General features: G+C 40.4%; 1 protein-coding gene across 5 annotated transcripts in view; it reads left to right on the top strand.

Moving 5' to 3' along the window:
- The window catches only part of CSMD2 (CUB and Sushi multiple domains 2), a 984,984-nt gene that overhangs the window by 903,456 nt on the left and 58,340 nt on the right, over positions 1-23,188 (top strand). For 4 of the 5 annotated variants that reach the window (XM_067473669.1, XM_060784605.2, XM_060784609.2 and 1 more), the window contains 5 exons: positions 3,855-4,049; positions 8,632-8,805; positions 13,731-13,904; positions 18,037-18,210; positions 21,137-21,325. In XM_067473669.1, coding sequence (XP_067329770.1) covers positions 3,855-4,049; positions 8,632-8,805; positions 13,731-13,904; positions 18,037-18,210; positions 21,137-21,325 — 906 coding nt within the window. The remainder of the gene's footprint in view (positions 1-3,854; positions 4,050-8,631; positions 8,806-13,730; positions 13,905-18,036; positions 18,211-21,136; positions 21,326-23,188) is intronic. The other variant, XM_067473670.1, reaches the window with a different exon arrangement.

Below are 23,188 nucleotides of genomic sequence, written 5' to 3'. Positions count from 1 at the left end.
CTTTGATTCTATGATTCTAGGTGGAATCTCCTTTCCTGTAGTTTGAAGCCATTGTTCCACGTCCTTGTTTCCAGGGCAGCAAAAAACAAGCTTGCTCCCTCCTCCCTATGACTTCCCCTCACATATTTATCCATGGCCCTCATCATGTCTCCTCTCAGCCTTCTCTTCTGCAGGCTAAACATGCCCAACTCTTGTAGCCGCTCCTCACAGGGCTTGTTTTCCAGACCCTTGATCATTTTAGTCGCCTTGCTCTAAACACCTTCCAGCTTGTCAACATCTCCCTTCAATTGTGATCACATTGTGGAATCACATTGTGTCCAGAATTGGACACAATGTGATTCCAGGTGTGGTCTGACCAAGACTGAATAGAGGGGTAGCAAGACTTCCCTGGATCTAGACACTAGACTCCTATTTATGCAGGCCAAAATCCCATTGGCTTTTTTTGCCAATTGGCTCATGTTTAACTTGTTGTCCACAAGGACTCCAAGATCCTTTTCTTACTCCCCTCTTTTCTTTTAGTAATAAGCAGTTTTATTAGGTTGTCTATCAGTCCACTGTATCATAGAAAAAACTAAAAACAAGATATTAAAGCAGGTGCATTGATCACAAAAAGACAGAAAATAACACCTTCACAGTTGGTTTTACTCTTGGACAATGGCATAATTTGATATACACCTACAAGTCTATTTTGATTGGATACAAAGTTTAAGTTTCTTTAACATGAATTTGTATGCCATATTTCTTGGATAGCATTAAAGTGTTGAGTGGAGGATATAATATTCCAGTTGCAATGTATTACCTTTTGCTACTTGGAAGCAACCAGCTTTGAGGCCAAGTAAGAGCTGTTTTTGCACTTCCAGTTGCTTCTTCATTTTAGCTTCTTTTTTTTCCTTTGGTAGTTTAAAGTGAACTCTGGAAAGTCCCTGGGCATAAAAGTGGTCCTTAGACCGGACACAGTTCCCTGTCTCTGCTGTCAAAGTGCAACATAGTAGTGGAACCATGAAGTCAAAAAGCTCATTGATGTGGCAGCAAAAAAAGCCAATGGGATTTTGGCCTGCATCAATAGGAGCATAGTGTCTAGATCTAAGGAAGTAATGCTACCCCTCTATTCTGCTTTGGTTAGACCACATCTGGAATACTATGTCCAATTCTGGGCACCACAATTCAAGAGAGATATTGACAAGCTGGAATGTGTCCAGAGGAGGGCGACTAAAATGATCAAGGGTCTGGAGAACAAGCCCTATGAGGAGCGGCTTAGGGAACTGGGCATGTTTAGCCTGAAGAAGAGAAGGCTGAGAGGAGATATGATAGCCATGTATAAATATGTGAGAGGAAGCCACAGGGAGGAGGGAGCAAGCTTGTTTTCTGCTTCCTTGGAGACTAGGACGCGGAACAATGGCTTCAAACTACAAGAGAGGAGATTCCATCTGAACATTAGGAAGAACTTCCTGACTGTGAGAGCCGTTCAGCAGTGGAACTCTCTGCCCCGGAGTGTGGTGGAGGCTCCTTCTTTGGAAGCTTTTAAACAGAGGCTGGATGGCCATCTGTCAGGGGTGATTTGAATGCAATATTCCTGCTTCTTGGCAGGGGGTTGGACTGGATGGCCCATGAGGTCTCTTCCAACTCTTTGATTCTATGATTCTATGATTCATGCATCCATTTTGCCATACTTCTAAAATTAGCCAGGTCACCTAGCTGACCAGTCTCCATTACAGTCAACCCTCCACATCTGCAGCTGTAACTTTTGCGGGTTTGCAGATTTGATTAAAAGATTATCTCTAGGAATCTCGAGGTCCTGCAGGGCAATAATGTGGTTAGCTTCTGCCAGAGGTTGACTGTAGAATCACCCTGGAAGACCTACAGATTTTTAGAGAGAACGTTTCTCTAGAAATCTGTAGGCCTCCCAGCATGGTTCTATAGTCAACTTCTGATGGAAATTATCCTGGAGGATGTAGAGATTCTTAGAGAGATATTCCCTTAGGTCAGTGTTTCTCAACCTTGCTAATGCTGCAACCACTTAATACAGTTCATGTTGTGTTGATCCCCAACCATAAAATTATTTTTGTTGCTACTTCATAACTGTAATGTTGCTACTGTTATGAATCGTAATGTCAAGATCTGATATGCAGGATGTATATATCACTGCAGAAAATTTGGCACAAACACCCAATACGCCTGGTGGGGTTGGGAGAGGATTGATTGAATGCTGGTGGGGTTGGAAAGGGGTTGATTGTGTCAATTGGGAGTTGTAGTTAACCTACAATCAAAGAGCATTCTGAACTCTAACAATGATGGAATTGAACTGATCTTGGCACATAGAACTCCCATGACCAAATACTGGAAGGGTTTGGTGGGCATTGACCTTGAGCTTTGGAGTTGTAGTTCACCTACATCCAGAGAGCACTGTGGACTCAAGCAATGATGGATCTGAACCAAACTTGGCACAAATACCCACTATGCCCAAATTTGAATACTTCTCTAGACGTTTGGGCAAAATAGACCTTGACATTTGGGAGTTGCATTTGTTGAGATTTATAGTTCATCTACAATCAAAGAGCATTCTGAACCCCATCAACGATAAAATTGGGCCAAAATTCCAACATAGAACTTCCATGGCCAATAGAAAATAGTCTGTTGTCTGATGGTCTTTGGCTACCCCTCTGACACTCCCACATGACCCCCCAGGGGTCCCAACCCTCAGGTTGAAAAACTCTGCCCTAGGTTAAGAAAAATAAAAAGGGGTTTTAAAAAAGGTTGTAAAAAAGGGGGGGAGGAGAAGTAAATTAAGACTTAAATATTACAATGAACAATTTTGTATTTTGAGACCACCACAAAGAAGTAGATGGAAGTCCAATTGTAGATACATGTTTTATTTTTCTTTCTATTTTTTCTATTCTTATATAATTTTTTCACATACCACATATACTCGAGTATAAGCCGACCCGAATATAAGCCAAAGCACCTAATTTTAAAACGGAAAACTGGGAAAACATAATGACTCGAGTATAAGCCGAGGGTGAAAAATGAAGCCGCTACTGGTAAATTTCAAAATAAAAATAGATAACAATAAAATTCCATAATTGAGGCATCAGGAGGTGAAATGGTGTTGAATATTTACATACAATTGTAATTTGAGATAAGACTGCCCAACTCTGATTAAATCATTATTCTAACCTTCTTCAATGTAAATGTATTTACGTATCCTTCCAACAATAATAAAGAGAGTAAAATAATGAATGTAATTATAATAATAATAAAGTAAAATAATGGAAATGCAATAATAACAGCAATAATGGAGTAAATAAATGTAATAATAGAGTAAAATAATAAATGCAATAATAAAGTATAATAAATGTAATAATAATAATCATAATAACAGAGTAAAATACTGTAAATGTAATAAAATAATACATGAAATAAAAATAATACTAATAACAGAATAAAATAATAAATAATCTTGACTCGAGTATAAGCCGAGGGGAGCTTTTTCAGCCTTAAAAAAGGGGCTGAAAAACTAGGCTTATACTCGAGTATATACAGTATATACACATATTTCTCTTTTTTTCTCTTTTTCTTCTTTTTTTGTCTCTATCTTTTTCTGTTTTCTTTCTTCTTTTAGAACATAGTTTGTAACCAGTTCTGTATAAGTATGACTTTAATAAAAAAAATTATTGGAAAAAAAGAAAAAGAACAATTTTGTGCTAATTTTCGCACTTTGGTGGGGGTCCAGTGCCCCTAACTATGAGCACCTTCTTTATAATGGTAATTTGAGGAGGGCTTCTGTTCAACCCAGGGCAACTGTTCCTACAGGTAACATCTTTTTGTTTTCTTCTCTTCACATGGCCGGCATTCAGCCATCGGCTGCCCTGATGTCAGCAGCATTGCCGTGGAACATGGCCGATGGAGGCTGATCTACGAGACGCAGTACCAGTACAATGCACAGCTGATGCTGATCTGTGATCCTGGCTACTACTACACAGGGCACCGGGTCATTCGTTGCCAAACCAATGGGAAGTGGAGCATAGGGGAACCCATGCCGACCTGCAGAAGTAAGCCAGCTGACATCCCATTCAAACTACCAATAAAAGCCCAATGAGAAATGAAAAAGGCATGAGATTTACTGTGGCCAACATCTGTGCAACAATTTGTATCATGGTCAGAACTGTGGGCCTTCCAGGTTTTGCTACATTGCAACTCCTAGTGATTCTGGATAGCATAACCATTGTGAAATGCTGAAAGTTGCAGAGGTGCACAATTCTCATCCTTAGTTAATACAGAAAATTCTAATCCTCACATTGTTTAAAGGTAAAAGTTTCCCCCTGACATTCAGTCTAGTCATGTCTGACTCTGAGGTGTGGTGCTTATCTCCATTTCTAAGCCAAAGAGCCAGCATTGTCCGTAGACGCCTCCAAGGTCATGTGGCCAGCATGACTGCATGGAGCGCCGTTCCCTTCCCCTGAAGTGGTACCTGTTGATCTACTCACATTTGCATGTTTTCGAACTGCTAGGTTGGCAGAAGCTGGGGCTAACAGTGGGAGCTCACCCTGCTCCCCAGATTCGAACCGCCAACCTTTCGGTCAGCAAGTTCAACAGCTCAGTGGTTTAACCCACTGTGCCACTGGGAGCAAATTGTTTGGATGGCTGAAATAGTTGAGGAAGATGATCCAGACAAGTATTCTTGGTTCTCGGTCCATCCATACTGAAGTACTTCTGTATGACTCCATTTTAACTGCTGTGGCTCCGTTCTGTGAAAACCTGGAAGTAGATTGGTTTTATTGATTATGATGTATAATTGATTGTTTTAATTGTTTTAATTGCTGTTTATATATGTTTTATCTTATTGTGTTGGCATCGAATTGTGCCTTTTGTAAGCCGCCCCGAGTCCCCCCTTGGGGGTTGAGAAGGGCGGGGTAGAAATGCGCGAAATAAATAATAAATAAATTGTAGTTTGAGGAAGTACCAGCATTCTTTAGCAGAAAAGGTTAAAGAATGTGTAAAACTACAACTTCTAAGATTCCATAACACTGTGTTAACGTGCTATCAAAATGTGTTAATTCTACAGAGTAGATCAGTGTTTCTCAACCTTCCTAATGCCTCAACCCCTTAATACAGTTCTTCATGTTATGGTGACCCCCAACCATAAAATTATTTTTGTTGCTACTTCCTAACTGTAATTTGGCTAGTGTTACGAATCGTAATGTAAATATCTGATATGCAGCATGTAATATTTTCATTTGCCACAAATACCCGACATGCCCAAATTTGAATAGTGGTAGAGTTGTATGGGGATTGATGTTGTCATTTGGGAGTTGTAGTAGCTGGGATTTACAGTTCACCTACAATCAAACAGCATTCTGAACTCCACCAACGATGGAATTGAACCAAACTTGGCACACAGAACTCCCATGACCAACAGAAAATACTAGAAGAGTTTGGTGGGCATTGACCTTGAGTTTTGGAGTTGTAATTTACCTACATCAAGAGAGCACTGTGGACTCAAACAATGATGGACCAAACTAGGCATGGATATTCAATATGTCCAAAGGTGAACACTGGTGGAGTTTGGGGAAAATAGACCTTGACATTTGGGAATTGTTGCTGGGAATTATAGTGCACCTACACTCAAAGAGCATTTTGAACACCACCAACGATAGAATTGGGCCAAACTTCCCACACAGAACCCCCATGACCAACAGAAAATCCTGTGTTTTCTGATGGTCTTTGGTGACCCCTCTGACTCCCTCTCATGACCCCCCAGGGGTCCGGACCCCCAGATTGAGAAATGCTGGTGTAGATGGACCCTCAGTCACCGGCTCTTTCTAACCAGCTTGGCAAGTTAGGGCAACTACATCCTATCCAGAACATGGCTGTCTAAGCAGGAAGATACCATTTTTGCATTTCATTTTTTAAAAATCACCATGGAAAGTTGCTTTGAGAAAACGGCCTCCTGTCTTGATCAGTGAGGCGACTGTTTTCAAAACACACCAAGGTGTTTAGTCTGTGTGAGAGAGAGACACACTCACAGCCCGGTAACAAGGGCAACATCTGTGACAGCTGTCTTGTAATTCCTGACAAAAGTGTTGTACTTTTAAGGGCAGCTGTCATGGGAAGTGTTGTTGTTTTCTTCCTTGACTCCTTTTAAAAGCTAGACTTCTGAGAAAATAATGCCTTTCTCACATTTACAAGAGTAGCCTTACCTGGCAGTTTCTCAGTTTTGTGTGACTGGGCAGAAACTGAGTCAGTTCCAAAGATGGCAGGATCGGTGAAACACTCCCCAACCATCAAGTCGAAACACTTCCTCCCTTTCATAGGTGTTCTATTAGCAAGGTGCCTGCTGGCTTGGCGAAAAGGGACAAGATCTGACACCTTTCAAGTGGAGTATTGCACTCTGCCCATGTAATTCTGCTGGGATACTGCATCTTCTCCCCGCAAAAGGCCAATACCCACTGGTGAATCATAGCCTCATGGCTATTTTGGAATGGAGCAAGAGCATTAGGTGGCCACATGGCATCTGGCTTTACTTCTGGAAAGTAGCATCAGCTCTCATCTTCCTCATAGAATCATAGAATCCTAGAGTTGAAAAAGACCTGGTGGGCCATCCAGTCCAACCCCCTGCCAAGAAGCAGGAATTAATATGAGATGCCCTCCAACATTCCTAATTTGCCAGAGACTATTCCAATTAAGCTTCCACAAACTCTACTTTTTCAGTTACCGTTAAATTTCCCCAATTCCTCTCTTCTTTTCCCACTTTTCCCTTCTGTGCTCAGTTTACTTTAGTTGCTGCAAACTGAGCTCAAAGTGCAACAGTAGATTCAACACAACCCAGCAGAGGGAGCAAAGATCTTGCCCTTCCCTCTGTTAGAGACCCTAAATTGGATCTTCTTAGGTCCACATCACGGGAGCACGAAAGGAAGGAGACAGTCCCCCAAAAAAGATAAAAAAACAAGGTTTATTTTAGTTTCTTCATGAAGAAGACGGACAGCCTGGCAGCATACGCAGATGCTACCCTTCAAGTGACTGCCGCATCCCCTTGGCTTTTTGTACACCGATATATAACCTCAAGTAAACAAGAACATTTTTTTGTCATGGAAAGTACTCTCTTTCCAGCCCCTCTCCCTTGACCTTTTGATGGAAATTACCTTCTTGTACCTGAAGACTCTGCGCTTAATCACAACCTTTGAACTTAACCACAAGTGGAGTGCCGCAGGGTTCCGTCTTGGGCCCGGTCCTGTTCAACATCTTTATTAATGACTTAGATGAAGGGTTAGAAGGCAGGATCATCAAGTTTGCAGATGACACCAAATTGGGAGGGATAGCCAATAGTCCAGAGGACAGGAGCAGAATTCAAAACGATCTTGACAAATTAGAGAGATGGGCCAAAACTAACAAAATGAAGTTCAACAGTGACAAATGCAAGATACTCCACTTTGGCAGAAAAAATGAAATGCAAAGATACAGAATGGGGGACAATGCCTGGCTCGAGAGCAGTACGTGTGAAAAAGATCTTGGAGTCCTCGTGGACAACAAGTTAAACATGAGCCAACAATGTGATGTGGCGGCAAAAAAAGCCAATGGGATTTTGGCCTGCATCAATAGGAGCATAGTGTCTAGATCTAAGGAAGTAATGCTACCCCTCTATTCTGCTTTGGTTAGACCACATCTGGAATATTGTGTCCAATTCTGGGCACCACAATTCAAGAGAGATATTGACAAGCTGGAATGTGTCCAGAGGAGGGCGACTAAAATGATCAAGGGTCTTGGTAACAAGCCCTATGAGGAGCGGCTTAGGGAACTGGGCATGTTTAGCCTGAAGAAGAGAAGGCTGAGAGGAGATATGATAGCCATGTATAAATATGTGAGAGGAAGCCACAGGGAGGAGGGAGCAAGCTTGTTTTCTGCTTCCTTGGAGACTAGGACGCGGAACAATGGGTTCAAACTACAAGAGAGGAGATACCATCTGAACCTGAGGAAGAACTTCCTGACTGTGAGAGCCATTCAGCAGTGGAACTCTCTGCCCCGGAGTGTGGTGGAGGCTCCTTCTTTGGAAGCTTTTAAGCAGAGGCTAGATGGCCATTTGTCGGGGGTGATTTGAATGCAATATTCCTGCTTCTTGACAGGGGGTTGGACTGGATGGCCCATGAGGTCTCTTCCAACTCTTTGATTCTATGATTCTATGATTCTATAATACAACTTCCGACCTCTACATGTCACATCTAGTTTCTTAAAAACATTTTCTTCCGTGTTGCTCCTTTTCTACAGAGAAAGAGTATGTTTCTCTTTTGCTGTTAATTTCATTCAAAGCCCCTTGCTTAGCATTTGCAAATTTCACTCAAAGACCCTTTCACCTCCAGGTTCAAGCAAAAGCAAACTGCTGCAGCCTCTCCTAGTTTTATTCTTGCCATCCTGATCTCTCTCTGATATTCCTTGGTCACATGTGTCCCAGTCACCTTTTGTGGGATGAAACATTGGAGTGTCTGTGGGACTAGCAGTCAGAGCTAGGCCCATAAACCTCACCTTGTGAGCAAAATGCTCCTTAAAGATCTCTATCAATCCCTTTCCCCCGAATTACATCAGTTTCATGTTTTACCACTCAGCATCCCAAGACGTGATTTGCTTGTTTTATCTCTCCAGTTATATCCTGTGGAGACTTACCTGTGCCACCCAATGGGAACCGGATCGGGACCTTGACCACATATGGAGCGACTGCCATCTTCTCCTGCAACACCGGTTATACCTTGGTGGGCTCCCGTGTCCGAGAATGTATGGCAAATGGCCTTTGGAGTGGTCTGGAAGTGAAGTGCCTAGGTAATATTTTTGGTAATATATCATAGAATGCTTATTTTGAAAATCCCAGAATCCCACCATATTCCTACAATCCACCTTTGTGGTGTATTAGAAATAATATAACAAAAGTGTCCATGTCTTGATTAAGATTAAGCAATGAGCTTCACTACATGGGACTGAGCATCAATCCCTCTACTTTACAAGATTGTTGTGGAGATATACATGTGAAGGAAAAGAACTCTGTATATCTTTGGTTCAAGCTATATGAAAGACGATCTCCCCCTTTTGTTGTGTGCCTTCAAGTAAAACCATAAGGCAAAATGGTCATGGGTTTGGGGATGGGGTGAAAGTATGGACCTCTCCACACAGCCATATAACCCAGAATATCAAGGCAGAGAATCCACAATATCTGCTTTGAACAGGGTTATCTGAGTCCACACTGCCATATAATCCAGTTCAATGTGAATTTTATACAGCGGCCTGTGTGACCTATCCAAAATCACAAGTGGGTTTCCATGATCAAGCAGGGACTTCAACTCTGATCTCCAGCATCATAGTCCAATGCTCAAACCACCATAACATATATTATTTTTTTATTATGATATTTATATGCCGCCCTTCTCACCATGAAGCGGAGTGGCTTACAAGTTATATGTACATACAATATATTATATTATTAGCATAATACAATATTAGTATTATATATTGCCGTACTGTACTATACCATTATACTGTAATATTATTATATCATATTATTAGTATTATATTGTATTACATTATAATATTATAACCCTAAACGGTTCTGGCCCAGTCTATCTGAACGCATCTCTCCCTACGAACCCCCCAGGAACTTAAGATCGTCTGGAGAGGCCCTGCTCTCAATCCTGCCTGCTTTGCAGGCACGTCTGGCAGGGACGAGAGACAGGGTCTTCTCTGTGGTGGCCCCCCGGGCTGTGGAACTCCCTCCCTAGGGATATTAGATCAGCCCCCTCCCTCCTGACTTTCCGAAAAAGAGTAAAAACTTGGTTCTTCGAGCAAGCATTCGGAAACCCGGAGTAAACAGACAAACTAGAGTTGGAAATTGACCCAGGAACGGTCAAGACAATGTAACAGATGAAAATTTGAACGAGAGGACATAGTTTCTTTTTAAATTGTTTATTATGCACTGTCGTTTATGTTTAATTGCACTTGATGTTTTTTGCTTTATTAATGTATGCATTTTGTTTCGGCATCCAATTGTACCGACTGTGTATACCACCCTGAATCGCCTTCGGGCTGAAATGGGCGGGATAGAAATAATGTAAATAAATACATATTATATGTGTATACAATATATTATATTATTAGCATAGTACAATATTAGCATTATATATTACTATATTGTACTATACCGCTATATTGTAATATTATTAGTGATATTACATGTAATATAAAATATATAATTATTATATTGTATTATGATTAGTATTATATTGTATTACATTATAAGATTATTATCAATATTATATGTGTATACAATATATTATAATATTAGCACAGCACAATATTAGTATTATATATTACTATATTGTTGCTAGGGGGAGGGGCTCCCAACTGATCACCCAGGAGACATGGTGGAACTCTGTCTTCCTGGCTCTCCTTCTATATAAGAGTCCATTAATGTTCTGAAATGTTCAGGACAGCCCGTTCCCCTTATCTCAGTTCATTGGGTGAGAACATGGAAGAGGACCTTCACCAACCGACTGCCTGATCTGGTCTGAAGTTCCAAAATAGAGGTGTTGTCCCTTTAAACATTTTACTGCTGTTTTTGTTAGTAGTACAGTGAGGTGTTTTTTAAATAGTTAAGTGGCATTTTAACGGTATAATTAATTTAATTTATCTGTTAATATGTATAATTTATTATGTTTCTAAGCATTATAATTATGGCTGAAGCTGCCCGGCGGCCCAATCCTGGGAGAAAGGCAGCATGTAAATTAAATCAGATCAATTAAGCAGTCAATCAGTAAAGAACCCAGGGCTTCGAGCAGTAGATTATTCACTTAAAACTTAAAAGTTGGTTAATCTGTGGAATCGAGGTTTAATCCACTCCACTCTGTGGGTTGCGGGTGGCATTGCCAGCTTTTCAAAAATTCAATCAGGAATAATGTGAGCAAAGATATGGAGAAAGGTGAAAGAAGTTATGCGTGTTCAAATTGGTAAAGAGAAGACTAGAGGGTCATGGGATTTCCCTGATTAATAATAATAATAATTTTGATAATAATTAAATACACCGCCCACCAAAATATTCTTAATGTCTTAGTTTTTAGGCCTGTTTCTGGGGTTCTTTGGGGCTCTGATTCAAAAAATTGATTCAGATACATGCATCAGCTTTAGGTTTTTAGATAGGGTTATCATGGTGTTTTAGGAGCAGACAGATGGTGACTGATAGATGGTATATTTTCTTTCGCTCACAAACTAGTGCTGATGGAGGGAAATTGGTGCCATTTTTGGAATCAGCAGATCTAATATACCTGGAAACAAGGCTAACATTTGAGCCACTAAAATGTATGCTGGCAAGTGATATCGAAAGGCTGAATGGTGAAAGATTTCTCCTCTGCTGCCCCAGAGGATCAAATAGTTTGAAGTTAAAGGAGGATATTTTTCAACTAAACATTAGAAGCAACATCTTGATGGGAAGAACTGTTAGGCAGTGGAATCAAAGGTGTGTGGCGTAATTTAAAATTAAACCACGTGTAGTTCCTGTTTGATCAGCCCACACACTGTCTTGCCAGAGAAAGAAAATATGCCACGCAGATGATCAGCAAAGAACAAGTAGTTTACTCTTCGCAGTTCAGAACAACATGTGTACAATATGATCAGTTGCACCAACTCACATAATGTCCTTTTATGAGAGATTTAAAATGGTCTTTCCTTGTCCATATGGATAAACTCCTTCAGCAGCTCATGAAGCAAAAGTACACACCAAACGTCTCTCTCTGCTTCTCTCTTCTTCTCTCTAAACACCTGCATAGCTCAAAAAATGTAACAGTATCCAAAAGTCCCAGGCTCAGCCAGTTCCCCGGTCATAGCCTGACCAATCAGCTTTGTGCGACTTATTTTACAGTTAACACATACACTAACTGATTTCTGGCCTCGTTTACTTGTCCGAACGTATCTCCCGCTATGATCCACCTAGGGCCCTAAGATCATCTGAGGAGACCATGCTCATTGTTTCCCCATTGTCACAATCACGCGTGGCAGGGACAAGGAACAGCTGCTTTTCTGTGGTGGCCCCCAGGCTATGGAACTCCCTCCCGAGTGCAATTAGATCTGTTGCATCCCTCTTGACCTTCCGGAAACAAGTAAAATCCTGGCTATGGGATCAGGCCTTTTGAGAATAGGCTGACGTGTTGACTTATTTATAACTGATGGACTGCCCTTGGATAATGATTTAAATTGGTGACCACTGACTATTTGTTGTCTGTTTTTATATTGTTTATATGGTTTTATACTGATTATACTATTTTATATTGTTGTTACTATTACATTGCTGTTAATTATATATTTTAGGCCTGGGTAACAACGGAAAAATTTGTTTCTAAAATCAATTCGTTTTTTGGGGTTTTTTGCGTTTCGATATTTAAAAGAATTCCGAAATTTTCCTTAAAAAAAGTTCGATATTTACAAAATTTCGTAAATGGTAAAAAAAATACAAAACAATAACGAAACAATAACGAATCGATTCATTAATGGCGGCCGCGATCGCGCAATACGCTAAAAAAACTTCTGAAGCTTCCCTCTCCCTCTGTTGTTGACTGTTGGTGTGATATTATAATTTTTTTCACTAATTAAACAAAAAAACAACTATAAAACTTGCCCCAGACATGCGGAAATAATAACGAAACGACCTCAAACCAATAACGAAACGAATACATAACGAAATACGAAGCATTTACGAAACGAATTGAAAAATTCGTTTCGTTTTTAAGTTGCTCCAGAATGGTTCGTTATCGCTTCGTTAACAAAAAAAATAACGAATTTTTAACGAATTACGAATTAACGAAACGAAACCGCCCAGCCCTAATATATTTATGTTTTGATGTGAGCGCCATGGGGTGCCACTTTGTTAGCCGTCCTGAGTCCCTCTGCAGAGGTTGAGAAAGGACGGGATATAAAAGCTCTAAATAAATAAAATAAATAAAATTTCTTACATGCTCCAACAAAATAGAGGGGTCTCCATCTCGGGACACCTTCAAAGAGAAGTTGGGCAGATACCTGCTGGGAATGCTCCACCTGGAGATCTTGCATTGAGCAGAAGGTTGGACTCTGTGTCCCATGAAACCCTTTCCAGCTTTATGAATCAATGATTCAGTGACATGTTGGCTGGCATTTTGGATGCATAGACTTTCTACACCTTTTGATGCCTTTTTTGTTGTTGATTTGTTCTTTCAATGCTTGGAAACTACAGACATTTGATGAGGGTCCCCTCTTTCTTTAGATCTTCTTGCCTACAAGGCTCATTTGGACTGCAGATTCTTATCCCCAGAGCTTGCCTACAGAAAAAGCAGGCTCCTCCTTGGATCGCTTTTGAATGCATACATTTATCGCACATTTTAAAAATGATATATTTGCTTCCGCCAGAGGTTAACATACAGTCAAATTAGAGGAGTTAGCAAATTCCTAGAGGGAAGACCTCCTGAGAAATTTTCTCGGTCTTTCAACATGATTCTACAGTAACTTCCAGGAGAAACTGTTCATTTTAATAGGGTTCTCTGTAATCCACAGTTTCTGGTTTCCATGATTAATTGAGGAATATATCCCCCATAGATACGGGTGTCGTACTGTGATTAAATGGTATCAAAGAGAAACTCAAGAGTCAATAGAGATGATTCCGAAGGAGCATATTCTACATTCAGAAAAAAAAGACCTTTGCCTGATTTTTTTTTCTGGTTTGGATTCCCATCCAGCGGGTCATTGTGGCGAACCAGATCCCATTGTCAACGGCCAGATAAATGGTGAGAACTTCAACTATCGAGGCAGCGTGGTTTATCAGTGCAACCCTGGCTTCCGTCTCATTGGGATGTCTGTCCGGATCTGCCAGCAAGACCACCACTGGTCCGGAAAGACTCCTGTCTGTGTGCGTAAGTATGTTGCCGTCTTTATTACAGTGTTGTACGTAGCAAGAACTGTAGGACTTTATATAAAAGTTCAAAGGGAATATAGGTTGAATGCTCCATGGAAGACGAACCATCAGAAAGGAAGTTCATCCTCTTTGAAAATGTATGTATGTATTTATGTATGTATATATGTATGTATACGTGTGTGTGTGTGTGTTGATGACTATTTGTTCCTCTTGAATGACATGAATTAAGAAAAATGTATCTTCTTCCTGTTGGAGAAGATGTAAACAGAGGTGAACACGAATTCTTCAATGACAATAATAATAATAATAACACTTTATTTGTACCCTGCTACCATCTCCCCAAGGGACTCGGTGCGGCTTACATGAGGCCGAGCCCACAACACAGTAATAACAAGCAATAACAACAATAATACAAGCAGTAAATAAAACTCATAACAGCAAATAAACAATAAACATTAGCAATAGCATGACGACATTTAAAAACTTATGGCTGGGCCAAATGTAATAATTTAAAATTTAAAATACACTGGACATGGCAGGTAAAATATGATTAGGGTGGATTTCCGAGAAGTGATAGGCATGCAAAAACAATCCTAGGTCATTAATAAAGTGCATTTAAGGACAGATTGCTAGGAGTTTCTTATTCTGGGAAGACAGATTGGAATAACCACGTTTTCAGACGCCTCCTAAAGACTGCCAAGGTTGGGGCATGCCTAATGTCCTTAGGGAGTGAATTCCAGAGACGAGGGGCCACCACCGAGAAGGCCCTCTCCCTCGTGCTCACCAGTCGCACCTGCGACAGAGGTGGGAGTGCAAGCAGGGCCTCTCCAGATGATCGGAGAGATTGTGTGGGTTTGTACACAGAAATGCAGTCACGCAGGTAGGCGGGTCCCAAACTGTTTAGGGCTTTGTAGGTAAGAACCTGCACCTTGAATTGGGTCCAGTAAATGAACAGCAGCCAGTGGAGCTCCTTAAACAGAAGGATGTGCATCTACAATGTAGAACTGATGCTGTTTGACACCACTTTAATTGTATAGATGCATTCTGTGTCATCCCCAAAATAAAAGATTTGTAAGAACATAATAGATATGTTCACACTCCAGCATATTGACAATTATTGCAGGCTATTATTACAAATATCAATAATACCAATAATAATTACTACTGACTTCAGAAAAGTCTCATCAATGATATTACCAGTTACAGAAATGGTTCTAACTAAGGGGTGGAAACATGCTGAACAAAGTATTACCCACAGACCATGTGTGGCCTTGGGACCCCAATGTGTACCCCAATGTGCACCCCAATGTGCCCCAATTGAAGACCTTCAGAGGGAGAAATTAGAACAGACTTGTTTACTGATATACAGTGTCTGTTTGTTTCATTTGTAAACAATATCCCAATACTGCTGAGGTTTCAGAGTAAATATTGGAAAGATTTGTTATGGGATCTTTGTTCATTTACATTTTTGATTCAAGATTATTCACCCGAAAACAAGAAAAGAAAAATCTGTTTATTCCATGCATGCAAGCAAAGCAATTCTATCTCTCAGAGGGTTCCTTTGGAATGTAATGTTTCTTGTCATATGGTGGTGCATTAATATTACTTATTTTGTGTTGGTGTTAGAAGTAAACAACTAAAAATTATATTTAAAAATAAAAGAAAGGGGAAGGGGGAGCTTTTCTATATTGACATATGGGGAAGTTCTGTTTTGAGATATCAAACTAGTAGTAGATGGGTGACTGTGGTGTGATTGGAGCAATGAATCTGTCCTAGGTTTTAGTCTGAACCTTAAAGGAGTGATCCCCAAAATAGGTTCAGCCCTTGGGCAGCAGTTTTTAAAATTCAGACAAAAAGTGGGTGGTTTCCCACAGTAAAAAGCTCAACCTGTGAGCACCATTTTTGGGAATGAAGACCAAAAATTACATCCCATTTATGATATGCAGTAAAGTTGATTTGGAGTTACGATTGTTGCAATACTGTCAAGATTTTGACCAAGTAGCAGTGATGAAAATGGAATCTGTTCCATATTCAGAATTAGAAGTAATTGATACAAAAATCTGACCTGTATTTTTTAAGCTTCATAATGAGACACTTAGGGACCCATATTGGGGGGGGGGGGGGGGGGAATCAAGATATAAAAGATATTGCCCGTACCTTGGGAAGTCTGATTTGGCCACGGTGGTCAATCCCGATTAGACTACTGCAATGCACTCTACATGGGGCTGCCTTTGAAGGCTGCCTGGAAACTTCAATTAGTCCAACAGTCAGCAGCCAGGTTGTTCACCAGAGGAAGCATACAACTCCTCTGTTATGCCAGCTCCACTGGTTGCCGATCTGCTTCCGAGCACAATTCAAAGTGCTGGTTTTAAACTTTAAAGCTCTAAACAGTTCTGACCCAGACTAAATGTCCGAACGTATCTCCTACTACAAATCATCACAAAGTTTAGCATCATCTGGAGAGGCCCTGCTTTCAATCCCACCACTGTCACAAACGTGATTGGTGGAGACGAGAGACAAGGCCTTCTCAACAGTAGCTCCCCGCCTGTGGAACTCCCTCCCCAAAGACATCAGACTGGCCACCGCTCTCCTGTACTTTAGAAGGAAACTCAAGACTTGGCTGTGGGACCTTGCATTTGACCATTGAACAGCAGCTTGTATGAAGAAGACATAAGCAATTTCGAAGTGACCCAGACCCGGATTTTAATTGGCGTGTTTTAACAACTGTTCATTTAATGTTTTGTTTTAATGAATTTGTTGATTGTTCTTATCATTATGATGGCACAGAATGGTGTTTGCTGTGAGGCCGCCCTGAGTCCCCCTTCAGGGGTGAGAAGGGCAGGGTACAAGTATATGAAATAAATAAATAAAAATTAATAAACTAGCACTATTTTTTTTAAGAAGTGGAAGATCAGTGATTACCAAAACCACAATGGAATAATGTGTCTCTCTCTGTGTGCATGTATTTACTTTACTGCCAGGAGGAGAATAGGGAGAAGGATCAGGGGGAGAATTGGGGCAGTCGCCGTGTGTCCCGCCTTCCTCCCAGCATGAGGATGGAGTGAGCAGCCCCGTCCTTATGCTGGAAGAACAACCTGAGGATGACCCATGCCCTGCCCTCTCCTGGGCCACCCTAGCGTATGCCCAGCCCCCCTCCCTCCTGGCCCGGCCCTCCCGGCCGAGTCCGCAGTGCATCTCTAAGGCACAAAAGTTTGCCCATGCCTAGTGTAGACTGTCAAACCTTGAGAGATCTGATTCAAGTCTCCACTAAGCCATGAAAATTTCTTGATGACCTTGCGCTAGTTACAATTTTTCAACTCAGTATTATTGTGATAATAAAGTAAAGGGAAAAGAGAGCTATATGTACCTCCTTGGATCCCACTCTGGAAGTAAAGCAGCATACAGATGTACCAAATAAACAAAAATACAATAATGTACAATAAACAAAAATACAATAAACAATAATATACAATAAACAAAAATATAATAATAAACAAAAATACAACCCAATAATAAAACTCATTAGGTGAGATATATATATATAGACAGACAGATGGTCAGATATCTCTCTCTCTCTCTCTGTCTATGCACACACACCCCTAATATATATCTGTATCTCTATATCTCTATCTATCTGTCTGTCTATACCATATATCTGTACCATGTGTGTGTATGTGTACATATATGTATGTATGTGAGTGTTATATATATATATATATATATATATATATATATATATATATATATCTTTGCTTTCTCCCAAAGTAGTAGCTCATGATGAAACTTAAAAATACAGGTCCTGTCTATCTATCCATCTATCTATACACATGCACACACACATCTATATATAAATATTGGCTAAATAAGATCAAATTCAATCCTGGAAATCTGTGATAACATGTCATCTGAAAAGGAGGAAAAGAAGGACAGCATTTTGTCTCATTTGTTTTCTACTGGGTGTTTCTCAAGGGGAGAAAAGCAAAGAAATGATGGCTTTGACCATTTGCTTTGGAAGTGAACCAGTTTCTGTAAGAAAATAGACATTGGGGCTCAAGAAGTGTCTCCAAGCTCTCTTGTTTTAATGAATCGGCACAGCTTTGTTGAGTAATAATTTGTCTTTCTTCCTGCAGCCATAACCTGTGGCCACCCAGGCAATCCAGCCAACGGCCTGACACAAGGCACCCAGTTCAACCTGAATGATGTGGCCAAGTTTGTGTGCAACACAGGGTACCGCCTGGAAGGGGCCTCCAAGTCCCAGTGCCTAACCAACGGGCAATGGAGCAATGCCCTGCCCATTTGCCGCAGTAAGTCCCTCCCTCTTGGTCCCCATTATTTTGGTCAATGTATTGGAGAGTATATTAGAGAAGTATATGCAACTGCCAGCCCTGAGACTGCAGCAGTGCCGCTTTCCTGACCATGGTGGATATTGCCAACACTTTCCTTTCCGTTCAATTGCAGCATGTTTGGAAAAGTGAGAAGGGAGCAAATTATAAGAAGTATGTACATAATACTCAACATCAAAAAGAAAAGTGATCTCTACATATTAGGAGAAAATTGTTCCTTCCAAGTTTCTGAAATAAATATACAAGCAGTCCCTTAGTTACAAACATCAGATTTACAAACAACTCATGGTTAAGAACAGGTCTGAGACAACAGGAAATGAGAGAATCTACACCTCAGAAGGGAGAGTCACTCCTGGAAGAGTTATTATAATGGGGAAAACTCTAGCTACATAATACATTAAAAATGTACCTATTCTGACTTACATAGAAATTCAACTTAAGAAAAAATCTACATATTTATTTATTTACAACATTAATATCCCACCCTCTTTCACCCCGAAGAGAAGTCAGAGTGGATTACAAGTTATATGTACATACAATATATTATTACCATAGCACAATATTAGTGTTATGTATTACTATATTGTACTATACCACTATACTGCAATATTATTTATTTATTTATTTATATCATTTTTACCCTGCCCATATCAACCCAAAGGCGACTCAGGGTGGCGACCAATCGGCACAATTCGATGCCACATATAAAATACATACATCAATAAAAATATAAATAAAACATCACATTACCTTATATCTAAAAACATCAAACCAGTGAACAATAAAAAATAATTAGTATTATTACATGTAATATATAATTGTTATATTATTGAATTATTATTATATTGTATTACAATATTATGGTCAATATTATATGTACATACAATATATTATAATTATTTGCATAGCACAATATTAGTATTATATATTACTATATTATACTATGCAATATTATGAGTAATATTACATGTAATACATAATATACAATTATTACAAGCATTATTATTAGTATTATATTACATTATAAATATTATATGTATATACAACATATTATATTATTATATTATTAGCACAGCACAATATTAGTATTATATATTACTATATTATTGCTGGGGGGCGGGGCTCCCAGCTGATAACCCAGGACACATGGTGGAACTGTCTTCCTGGCTCCCCTTCTTCAGAACCTACCTTGTTCATAACTTGGGGATAGCCTGTATAGTATGCCTCCCCAATCCACAGAGTATGCACTCCTGTCTTACTATGGATAATAGCAAACCCTATTGAATTGAATGAAAGCCACTAGAAGTGGCAATAGAGCAGTGGTTCTCAACCTTCCTAATGCCGCGACCCCTTAATACAGCGCCTCATGTTGTGGTGACTCACAACCATAAAATTATTATTATTCCTACTTCCTGATTGTAATTGTGTTACTGTTACGAATCATAATGTAAATATCTGAAATGCAGGATGTATTTTCATTCACTGGACCATGCCGTGAACTTGGAAAGGCGCAGGGGTCAGGAAGAAAGGCTACGCTCATGGCAAGGCCATGAGGGCAGCCCTCTTCCTCCCCCCCACACCCTTCCACACCCCGAAAGGCACGGGGGGCAGGCAACCCTCCCTTACCCAAATGGCAAGGGTCGGCAGCCATTTTGGTGGGGGCGGGGCCAACCAAGGCAGCTTCACGACCCCCCAAAAATGGCCCAATGACCCCCTTGGGGGTCGCGACCCCTAGGTTGAGAACCGCTGCAATAGAGTCACAGTGGGTGATCTAGAAAATATTTCGAAAGATACCTGCTTTAGGGTTTTACTAGTTTTATTATATCCTCCATGATGATTCTTGTAAAGTCCTGTGGAACCATACCATAGAATTGCCTGGAAGACCTACAATGCTCATTTGGGGGACATGTTTTGTTGGATATGAGTAAGTCAAACTGTTGGGACAGAGACTGTACTATTCCATTAGCCAGATGAGGTGGCATGACTGTCAATAATTCAATAATTGATGTGTTGTCAAATAACTAATGTCAATAATTCAATAATTGGAATCCATTGTGCAATTAACATGTTAAATTCAAGGATTTTTTGCCCATCTTTTTCTTCATCTTCTCTCTGGCACTAAGTTCCTTTGATGTCTGCATGACACTTTTCCTGAGATGATTTGCAAAAAGCAGGTTGACTTTTTTCATGCCACTATATACCTGTTTGTTAATGTATTTTGCATTGATTGCTTTCATTACTCTCTTGCCATTTGAATGGCAGTTGCAGTGCTTTCTGGATCGCGTCTTGTGTGCCGTTGGTTGAAAATCCAGAGATAAAAAAAGGAAAACAGGAAGAGTGCTTACAATACGGCTGACTTGGTTGGTTCCCCATCTAGAATTCTTTTTCAGGGAATGGACATCCAAAAGCTTTCAAAACAGATCTGTGTAATGGAACTTCGAAGTTCACTTCTCGAATTCCCTCTTCCTGCTCCCCTACCCCAATTCAAGCACACCTTCCCTCCTGTATCATCCACCTTTGTATTCCTAGCAAATCTTTCCCCTGCCCCACCAAAAAAAATCTGGACATCTCTTTGGGGATGAGGTCAAACTCCAATCCTGAAACAATCTCACTGGTGATGCTTATTATACCCTGCTTTTCAGGATTGGGGCCCCTTTTTCCCCAGGATTCAGCCGGTATCTTTTGTGATTTTCACATTGTAAATGAAAATGATGCATTCATTTCAAAGCTTCATGGAAAGGAAACCAGATTTTGGAAAAATATGACATAAGGGTTTGATCCTCTTTCCTCTTACTTTAGGTGTCCCCCTCTCCTTTGTGACTACTACACCCTCTAGTTTTTTTCCCCCCGTTTTATTTTATTTATTCTTCCTGTGATTTGCTTGCAGTTGTAAACTGTACTGACCCCGGGCACCTGGATAACAGCGTTCGACAAGTGCAGCCAAGCGGGCCTCACAGATACAGCTACGGAACCACAGTCTCTTATCTGTGCAACCATGGGTATTACTTATTGGGCACCCATGTCCTTACCTGTCAGGGGGATGGCACTTGGGATCGACCCCTCCCAGTGTGTCATTGTAAGTGTTTCCATTTCTTTCAGAGACTGTGTTCCCTACTAATTCGTGCTTTCCATATGTGGGGCTGTTTTTTTCCTATCTTTTTCCCCAAGAACTATTTCTCTAACTATTTCTCAGTCATCAGACATCTAGTTTATGTAGGAGCCCTATCTGATATGGAGGTGATGCAGTGTTAGTGCTGGATGATGAGGGATTGAGAATCAAATCCCTGCTCATCTCACTCCCAACTCAGGAGTAATATCAGCTGAGAAGAACATTCTCATTCCCTAAAGTGAATAGATAGGGTTGAGGAAAGTAGAGTAACAAGTGGAAGGAATTACTTGGAATTATGGTACAGCAGAGTCTCGCTTATCCAACATAAATGGGCGGCAGACCATTGGATAAGCACAAATGTTGGATAATGAGGAGGGATTATGGAAAAGCCTATTGAACATCAAATTACATTGTGATTTTACAAATTAAGTACCAAAACATCATGTTTTACAACAAATCAACAGAATAAGCAGTTCAATACATTATAAAGTTATGTCGTAATTACTGTATTTACAAATTTAGCACCAAAATATTACAATGTATTGAAACAGCTGTGGATCCAGGCAAGAGACAGACTTCCTTGGATAATACAGAACATTGGATGAACGAAGGTTGGATAAGTGAGACTCTACTGTATGTGCTATCTAACGATGGAGCTGAAGCTGTAAATATGCACAATGGGATTTTTATTCATGTTGTTGTGTGCCTTCACGCTGTTGTTGACTTGCAGCAACTCTAAGGCAAACCTATCAGAGCAAGGATTTGGACCCTAGTCTCCTGAAATCCTAATCCAACCTCAAATCACAGCACTAGGGGTGGATGGGCTGAAACAAGGAAGCCACAGCTGCCTTGACTCTGCAAGACCTGAGTGAGACTGTTGAGGAGAGGACGACTTGAAGATCTCTCATTCATAGAGTCACCATAAGTTGACATTGACTTGAAAGCAGTGGACAACATAGAAAGCAATAGGAAAAGAGAAAGACCACTTTCCATATATATGGATTCAATCAAGGTAGCCACAGTCCTTAGTTTGAAAGACCTGAGTGGGACTGTTGAGAATCAGGTGAACTTGGAGGTCTCTCATTCATGGGGTCACCATAAGTCCAAGTTGACTTGTAGATAGCTAATAACAACCGAATCCATTTTAACCAGTGCTGAAACAAGACTAGGAAAGATTACTGGTTGCACCAACCATTAATTAAATCAAGATTTTAGAAATAACTTCCAGATAAATGTGACTACCCAAGGGGACTGAAGACCTTCATTTTTTATTAAGAGTCTCGCCTTTTTTTAGTTGAAATTTTCCTCTGCCTTCTTCCTTCACGCTAAATAAGTCGAGAAGCAAACACTCCTTTTTTCCTTATTTTTTTGCACCTTTTCTCCCGCTCCCTCCCCACTTTATCAGCATGCTTCCTGTTACCTTGCCACTGTGCCAAAGACCATGGGAAATTGATAAGTGAATCCCCTCCTGCTACTGTGACAGAGAAATATTGGACAAGTGACATTAAACAGCTGCTGTTTTCAGAACAAAAGCAAGCGCCAAATCTTGCCTCCAGCAACAGAGCTGCAAAAAATGGGAAGGGACTTGCTTGAACAGAAACACCTAAGAAATGTCAGGGAAAGTAAAGAGAGATTCAGTGAGGCTGGGGGGAAATGGTTGGCTGCAGGGGTGAGAGGTGGGTTGGGTGAATGCATTACTACCTGGGACCAAACAGAGAGCACTTAGATAGGTTGTTGGTCAAAATGCACAAAATATTGTATCAGCTTTTTCATCTTAGTTCCTGCTGCCCCCCAAGCTAGCTGGCAATTCTCCCCTTGTTGTGCGATGGG

This window comes from Anolis sagrei, chromosome X, assembly GCF_037176765.1.
Source record: "Anolis sagrei isolate rAnoSag1 chromosome X, rAnoSag1.mat, whole genome shotgun sequence".
NCBI classification, from domain to species: domain Eukaryota; kingdom Metazoa; phylum Chordata; class Lepidosauria; order Squamata; family Dactyloidae; genus Anolis; species Anolis sagrei.
The sequence above is the reverse complement of the archived record's forward strand: the minus strand, read 5'-3'. Positions and strand labels throughout refer to the sequence as shown.